Source organism: Triticum urartu, unplaced genomic scaffold, assembly GCF_003073215.2.
Source record: "Triticum urartu cultivar G1812 unplaced genomic scaffold, Tu2.1 TuUngrouped_contig_6643, whole genome shotgun sequence".
NCBI lineage: Eukaryota > Viridiplantae > Streptophyta > Magnoliopsida > Poales > Poaceae > Triticum > Triticum urartu.
The window spans coordinates 11,300-19,178 of NW_024117421.1; the positions used below are offsets into that span (position 1 = coordinate 11,300).

General features: G+C 46.7%; 2 protein-coding genes across 3 annotated transcripts; both read left to right on the plus strand.

The window, feature by feature from the left end:
• The first annotated feature begins 590 nt into the window (after window positions 1-590).
• LOC125530898 (BRCA1-associated RING domain protein 1) lies at window positions 591-4,378 on the plus strand. Its single transcript, XM_048695315.1, has 14 exons — window positions 591-896; window positions 1,128-1,181; window positions 1,262-1,332; window positions 1,411-1,518; window positions 1,636-1,904; window positions 2,033-2,138; window positions 2,224-2,285; window positions 2,400-2,500; window positions 2,669-2,855; window positions 2,966-3,060; window positions 3,150-3,279; window positions 3,377-3,542; window positions 3,782-3,900; window positions 3,986-4,378. The coding sequence occupies exons 1-14, from the start codon at window positions 817-819 to the stop codon at window positions 4,289-4,291; spliced, it is 1,854 nt and encodes a 617-aa protein (XP_048551272.1). The 5' UTR covers window positions 591-816; the 3' UTR covers window positions 4,292-4,378.
• Window positions 4,379-4,531: 153 nt separating this feature from the next.
• Window positions 4,532-7,557, plus strand: LOC125530899 (actin-related protein 2/3 complex subunit 2B-like). Of its 2 annotated transcripts, none has more exons than XM_048695317.1 (10): window positions 4,532-5,000; window positions 5,079-5,210; window positions 5,312-5,519; window positions 5,612-5,757; window positions 5,835-5,912; window positions 5,996-6,122; window positions 6,197-6,288; window positions 6,396-6,452; window positions 6,694-6,745; window positions 7,104-7,557. In XM_048695317.1, exons 2-10 carry the CDS (start codon window positions 5,103-5,105, stop codon window positions 7,298-7,300), a joined length of 1,065 nt encoding a protein of 354 aa, XP_048551274.1. In that variant the 5' UTR covers window positions 4,532-5,000; window positions 5,079-5,102; the 3' UTR covers window positions 7,301-7,557. The 2 variants fall into 2 exon arrangements, with proteins under 2 accessions (XP_048551274.1, XP_048551273.1); XM_048695316.1 differs by having other exon boundaries at window positions 5,144-5,210.
• The last annotated feature ends 322 nt before the right edge of the window (window positions 7,558-7,879 follow it).

Sequence of the window (7,879 nt, forward strand, 5' to 3'; positions counted from 1 at the left end):
TGAGAGTCACGGCTGTGTCTCTCAGAAAGGGAAAAAAATACGCGTTTTCTGTTTTTTTCTTTCGCGAGAGTCACGGTTTTGCTTCCGCGAGAGGCACGGTTGTGCTTTCGCGAGAGTCACAGTCGTGCCTCTCGAAAACGAAAAAAACGCATTTTCTGGTTGTATTTTCCTTCCACGAGAGTTACGGGTGTGATTTCACGAGAGGCACGCCTCTTTCGGAAAAGGAAAAAACCGTGCTCCCGGTTCGGTTTTTTTGTCCGGTTTTTTATATGAAAATAAAAGTTCGTCAAAATCTATCAACATGAGATCTAGTTTTGAAGATCTCCACGCGAGGAATCCAATGATGAAAACGGTTTAAGATTTGGACGACGGTTTAAAAGATAAAACGTTTTGAATAAACGGACTTACGAAAAAAAGAAAACTTCTAGGTTGCGACAAATAACACGCTGCATATGCATCATTTATCACAAACTGGGAAATTAGAATGTTCTTTCCCCCGAGTACTTCTTAATTAATGATTTCGGGTCTTCCTGCTGTCGCCGCCAATCCTTCAAAGCAGCCAGTTTTCCCACAGAAGCTTCGCTCCCCCCCGCCGCCCGGCCCGAAAATTTCCCGCGGATGGCGCCAGAATTCCGAGCCGCGTCCACGCGCCCTCCAAACATTTCCTCCTTCCCGCTGGCGCCACTTCCTCCCCGCCATTTCCAGAGCTGGCCCGGGTATTTCACCGCCTCCAGAGCTAGCGTCCTCGCGCCATCACAGCACAATCCTTCTTCGTCTGGAGAGTGCTAGACAGGAGCGCGGTCGCGAGCGGCGGAGATGGAGGGCATGAGGAGGTTCGTCAACCCGCTGAAGCTCAGCGTGCAGAAGATGGAGCTGGAGCTCACCTGCCCCGTCTGGTACACCACCTCGCCTTCCCTTCTCCCCCCACCCCCCGTCTTTGTTCTCTGGATCTAGATGCGGATCGAGGCTACAACTTTGTATGCTTCTCGCGAGGATCCCATACAATATGAGCGCCGATAATACTTGCATACAAAAAAGGTGGACTTTGCTAGATTTGGGTCCGGGTAAAGCTTGGCCTCCTTGATTTGTAACGACTGGCGATCTCAATTTTTCTTTTTTTTTTGCAGCCTGAAGTTGCTCAGCGCGCCTACGATGCTGCCATGTTGCCACACATGCTGCAGGTTACTACTCTGACAACCTAACCGATGTGCAATTCTCTCTACTCACATCGCCTTGTGACGAATTTCTTGAATATTTTCAGCAAATGTGCCACTACGCAGGCTATGAATGGCCACAGCTGCGCCATTTGCAAGCTAGCCTACCATCCTCAAGGTACACATCGTTGTAAACCCAGGCGTTTGGTTACGGAATTTTCACTAATTGCTCACCTGATATCGAAACCACTTGCAGATTTAAGACCTGCTTCTCAAATTGAGGCGTTGGTGAACATTCAGAGGAGCATAAGCTCCACGGTCAGCAGCATGTCTCTGCAGCTCGGGACTCAAGCAGCCATTCCTGGTACACCATCGACCAATTCCTGTTTTTGTGCTCTCAGAATAACAGGCACATGGTTTCTTCTAGCTGTGAGACCATACTAGTATGTTGATTGATTTGGAAAATTCTTATTTTGGTCAGTTGCAAAGGCTACATCTCAAGGAACTCCAGAATCAGGAACGACAAGTTCTTACAACCTGGTTGCTGCAAAGCTGCCATGTAACCAAGCATCTGGACCTGCAAATGAAAATGTTGACGGTGTGCAAGCAATGGATCCTGCACCAGGAAACAGAACTAATGATGTGGCAGTTGGGCCAATGGTTATTGTACAGACAGGACCGTGTGGGTCTCAAACTCCTGTTGGCTCTGGGGATCTGGAATGTGATAGCAATGACCTTGAAGGAGAGTTGGTAATATTCTATCTTTTGCAGAGTAATAACTTGTTTCTACAAGCAATATTTGCTTTTTCCTCTCTTTGCATCTGGTATATCCTCTTTATAATAAAAAATCTCACTCATGAAACCGGTCATTCTGTCAGATAACAAGCGGATCACCTCCTCAGAGTACTTTGAAAAGAGGGCCAAATGTAACAGATGACAGTGCTAGAGGATTGAAGAGGCAAAAATCCTCAGATCAGAGTGAAAGTAAGTACTATTTAGTTTCTAACTAGTTACCTTTCTGAATTTCCAGAAATGGAAGACACTAATGTGATTGCAAACATCAATGCAGAACAACCAAGTATGAATGCTGCATGGAAATGCGAGTTTTGTCACTCTTCCGAAATCAGTGAGGTCAGACAATGGGCAAAATTTGATCTGTGTGCTGTATTCACCCACCACTGTTTGACTAGCCATGTCACTGACTGTTTGTATACTGCATAATCTAATGTACTTTTCAAAACTCAGTGTACTGGCCCTTTGTTGCATTGTCTGGATGAAGCACTAGTGAAGGATGATCAAGCATGGAAATCAAATGTTATCCATGTCCATGAGAAATGTGCTGAATGGTATGTTCCATGCAAGATTTGAACTTATCTTTCTGTATTTACATAAAAGCTTACTTCTCTGACTGAAAACATACATTTCACTTCGCATTTTTGTGGTTTTGTTTGTCTTATGGCTTTTGTTTCTAGTATCTGTGTCGTGATTACTAAGTTATTACAATACTAATACAGGGCTCCTCAAGCATACTTTGAAGGTGATATGGTTAAAAAGTTGGAGTCTGAGTTAGTCCGCTCTTCGAAGATGAAGTGTGGTATTTGTGGATTAAAAGGTGCTGCACTGGGCTGCCTTTTTAAGAGCTGCCGCAAGAGCTACCATTTACCATGTGCCCGTGGGGTCTCAGGCTGCAGATGGGACGAAGTAAGTCCTGCATCCTTTTTTTGATCTGCATTTAAGTTAAAGTGCAGTTCCTTTTTCTGGTATAAACATTTTGTCAAGTCCTATAATCAAATGAATGTGATGTGCTTTAGGGAGAGTTTGTTATGCTGTGTCCTACCCATTCATCAAAGAGGCTGCCATGTGAGAGATCGAAGTCAAAAAACAAGAAGGCCGCCCAGCCGCAACAGTGTGTTCTCTGCGCATGTTATTTATTGCTGCATTTTGCTATATCTGCATCTGTGTCTTGATGGACTTCACCTTTCCTCAATTTGCCAGGCCATCTTCTGAAACAGTGCTTGGTGATTCAAACTCACCATTCCCGATGGAGATGAATGAACTTTGGACCTCACTTTGTCCGACAAGTGAATGGGTGATATGTGGATCTGCCCTCTCTGATCAAGACAAGGTAATTCTTGCTTGTTTGATTACACCATTCACATACTATTACCTCGTGTGACTGCTCTGATAACAAAGTTGTCTTGGTGTCTCTGGAAACTTAACAGGAAATCTTGGATCAGTTTGAGTACCACTCAGGCGTCACAACAACCAATAACTGGAGTTCAAACGTAACTCATGTGCTTGCCAATACCAATGAAGATGGAGCATGTGGTAGGACACGAAAGGTTCTCCTGGCCATACTTGCTGGGAAATGGGTTGTCAATGTGAATTGTAAGTACATGTCCTCTGATGACCAAGTTCTCTTGATTGGTCCCACTTTTCCTTGACCACTGCACATGTTAGACACAATGTTTGCTTACATGTGGTCACTTTGTTTTGTATTTATCCTGGCTATTGAGCTTAGCAGAACATTACTTGCTGTGTGGACATTGTGCCTGAATTTACTTTGGTTTCCCTCGTTGCACCCTTTTTGGAAGGAAGTTCTTATACAGCATTTTTCTGATATTTAGGGCTGAGTGCTTGCCTGGAGGCTAAAAAACCAGTCCCAGAAGAGCCCTATGAGATTCGCTCTGATGTCCATGGCGCGATTGATGGCCCCCGTATAGGAAGGCTACGAGCAATGCAAAAGGTTTGTATAGAAATTCGTTGAGAAAATTAGCAAAATGTAAAATAAAATCTGAACAGGCTATGAGTGCACATCTTTCTTTCTGTAGGCACCAAGTCTGTTTTCAGGGTTGACCTTCTACTTCATTGGCCATCCTCTGACATTCAAGGTTGAGCTTGATGAATTGATTGCCGCAGCAGGGGGATCTATCTTGGGCAAGGCTGATCTCTCTAGCACATCCCTGATTGTTTACAACAAGGAAGTTCCGAAGGGATGTAACGAAGACGCCGTTGATGAGGTTTTCAGTAAGAGGGAAGCTGAGGCTCTAGACCTGGCAACAACATTTGGGTGCAGGGTTGTTCCTCATACATGGGTTTTGGATAGCATAGCATCCTGCACTCTTCAACCCATCTGACATTGTATCTACCTTTTTTGATCGAGAATATGTTCAAAATGCTGTAACATGAGCACCGAATCAAATGAAAGAAAGATCTTCTCTTTTTATCGTCGGTGACTTTGTGTTGTCACACTCTTACCTTTCTTGCCTAATAAAAGAAAATCTTATGTTTCACCTACCGACTGTGACAGGTGCAGCTGGTCTACTATTTCTTCTGCAAAAATAAACAAGAGGTGAAACTTGTAGGATTAGGTTTGCTCTAAAAGACCCATCGGTTGGGTGGATTTTAACCTGGAAATTTCGTTCTACACCTTTGGGTGCCGTTCCAAAAATTTCTGAATTTGGCTACGCAGCTGATCATTCAGTGCTAGAGCAGTGGGAGAGAAGCATGGAATGATTGTGGAGTGCATTGGAAACAAAGCAAGGGTGAAGGGAGGCTGAGGTCACTAGGCGTCTAGGTAGGTTGCTTCTGAAGCAGTCCACCAATAACATGGAGAGGTCCCCTTCAAGCTCTCCAGTCTCACCAGTCAGATAGTCACCCTTGTCCTTTAATTGTTGGTGTGGTGTTGCCTCATGCCAAAACAACTCCTGAACCTCTTCGTTTTCCCACCATCATCACCAGGGCTATTATAAAGGGACGACGCCCGTGGATCCCCGGCGGCAAAGCCATGGCGTTCTTCAACGGCGGGGGGCGGGCGCCGGGCGAAATCTTGACGAGGTTCCAGAGGTGTGTCGCCGCTAGCTCATCTTTCACACTATTTGGACTGAAGCAGAGTTGTGTTGAGTTGTTTTGTTCTGACCTCAGTGCTTAGTAGAGCTGCGGTGTTCAATGCTTAGTCCTGATACCGTGTCCATGCTTGGATGTTGCAGCGCCGAGAGACCAATGCCGGTGGATCACACCTTCTTCGAGTTCGGATCAGTGCGATACCATGTACAGGTGAATATGATCTCATCTTGAATCAGTCACTCACAAACCATGTGTATATTTGTTGTGAGCGGTGCTCTCAGAATCTGCCAGCTGATCGTATGTGTGTGCAGGCCTCGGCATCGGACCCCGAGAACGTGTATCTGTCGATATCGACGCCGTCCCTCTCCCACGAGGCGTCGCCGTCGACCGGCCTGCCGGAGTTCACGCTGCAGGAGGCGAGGAAGATGTACCACAAGTTCGCGGAGATCGTGGAGCCGTCCAAGGAAGGGTATGCTCTGACCCTGAAGCTCAACTTCTCCGGCCTGACCCGGCCAAAAGGTAGGCGCCTAGCTAAGCGTTCTCGCCGTCTTTCAGCCATGATCAGAGTAATCACCAGCAGCTTGCGTGCCTTTGTTGGAGGTGCTGTGCAGATCGCGCCAAGGCTGTTAGGCAGGTGTCGCTGCTGCAGTCCGTCGTCCTCGGGTCGCAGCTGAAGCACCTGCTGGGGAGCCTCGGCTCCTCCGGCGCCACCAAGCTCGTGTACAACCACCGCGACCCCTTCTTCGTCAGCAGGACGGTACGTACGTCCCCGCCGGAGTTTGGTGGAGACGAAGCTCGGTGTGTTTGGTTCGCTGATGGTGTTGGCCATTGCAGCCGGGGAAGATCAAGGCCATTTTCCCCATGCGTTTCCGGGACGACACGGACATAGCCGTCGCCACCTCCTTCTTCCAGGTGGGTGCCCGACACCAGCCATCAGTACTAGTTCAGTACCCACCCACCTGCTTTTTCGACCTGAGTGAGGTGTACGGGTGCAGGAGCTGCAGGACGCAGGGAACTCGTACGCGAAGGCGCCCAAGTGCAGTTGGTCGGCCATCCCGCCGCCGGAGCTGCGCGGGGAGTCTGTGCAGCACCTCACCACCAACGGCGGCTTCGTCTCCTTCGGTACGTTGCGTTGCCCCCTCTTGTGTCGCCTGTAATTGGAGTTTTCCGACGTGCTGGATGTCATGTGCGTGCAGACATCTTCGAGCGGCACGTGAAGCGGAAGAGGGCCGCCAAAACGGCGTGGATCCTGCTCAACTTCCAGGCCTACGTCAAGTACCACATCAAGGTTAGTTGGCTCGATCGATCGGGTCCCAGTGAACGCTGGCTGGTGATATCTGTGTGTTGATCACCATGCTGGATTTACTGACGGTAACAGCCAACCCGTGGATGCAGTGCACCCGAAACTACATTCAGAGCAGGATGAGAAAGCGGCAGGAGAGCTTGGCAGAGGTACGACTTCCCCCCATCTTTACAGAAAAAAAAAGCATAGATAAAACCCAAGAAAAGTGCAGGGAAAATGTTACTTTATGCCACACGCGTAATACACTCCCATTCTATACTTTCTGAAAAAAGAAGCTCCCGTGGCTGACAACTTTCACTGACTACTGAAAGAGTTTGGAATTTGGACGCTGCCGTGGCTGAAGCCAAGTTTCTAGTGATTGTGCTAAATCATTTGCTCATTGGGCTGCAGGTAATCCAAAATGCGAGGCTAAGGGGAGGCGATGACAAGAAGAAATCACAAGGTGACTTTAGCTGCACACTTATGCTCTCTACTTGAACATAATTCATACAAGTCCTAGATACTGCAACCTCACCTACTTGTGTAAAGGAGAATGCTGGCTGTGATTAGTTCCGCAGCTGAACCCAAATGATATTAATTACTCCCTCTGTGAAGGAATAGAAGACCGTTCAGAGCACTAAAGTAGTGACCAAAACGCTCTTATATTTCTTTACGGTGGGAGTACTGATAAGAACCGAATCATTAATTGGTGCTAACATTATTCTGATAGCTAGGACCATGCAAACACAACATATGCATCAGATGCAGGTATGGTATCTTTGGTACATGGGATCATCAAGCCTTTTCCTTTTGTCCCGCAGTGAGGAAGAAGAGCAAGAGAAGACTGTTCAGCCTCGGCAAGGCCAAGAAACTGCAGAAGGGTTTCAGGGCTGTCATTGACGGGATCAAGCGGCTCCGGCTGAGAATCAGAGTGAAAGCTCTGGACCGGTTCAGGCGGTGCTTCGTCGTGCCCAAGCTCGCTACGAAGAAGCATAATTACCTCAGACTAGGAGCATGAACAAAGACCCCATTCTGATGTCAGGACACACCCTCAAGCATGGGCAATCAGATAAGGAGGCGGTAATCCGGTATATGAATTTTCTTCAGGACAAGAGCTTTTTTGCAGGTTGTTTTGGTGCATGTACTTACATGCTAAAAGCTAGACATGACTTAGCTGTATTTCTAGGAGGATCTAGAAGTTCATGTAACCTACTGACCAGAGAATGGACACTTGGATAATTATAAAGATCGATGCCGCACAAGGGATTCATGCTGTTTTCATGTACCCATTAACAAAACAGAGATGGCCAAATCAATCTTCTGTCACACAGCAAGAGGATATACAAAGCTAAATGGGCATAATACTTTCTTCTACACATAAAAGATGTGCACCTAAGAGCATCACTACTCGAACACCCCAAAAGAAAAAACTTAACTCACAAAAACCATTTATTGCTTCCTCCGAACCATTTATTGTGTTTGGATTCTAAAACTTGAAAACAATAAGTTTAAAGTGATGTTGAAATGTTTGCATTGTTCAAATCAATGTGTGAATTAATATGTTGCCAAAAAGTAGTTGAATGGATTTGAAGTTTGC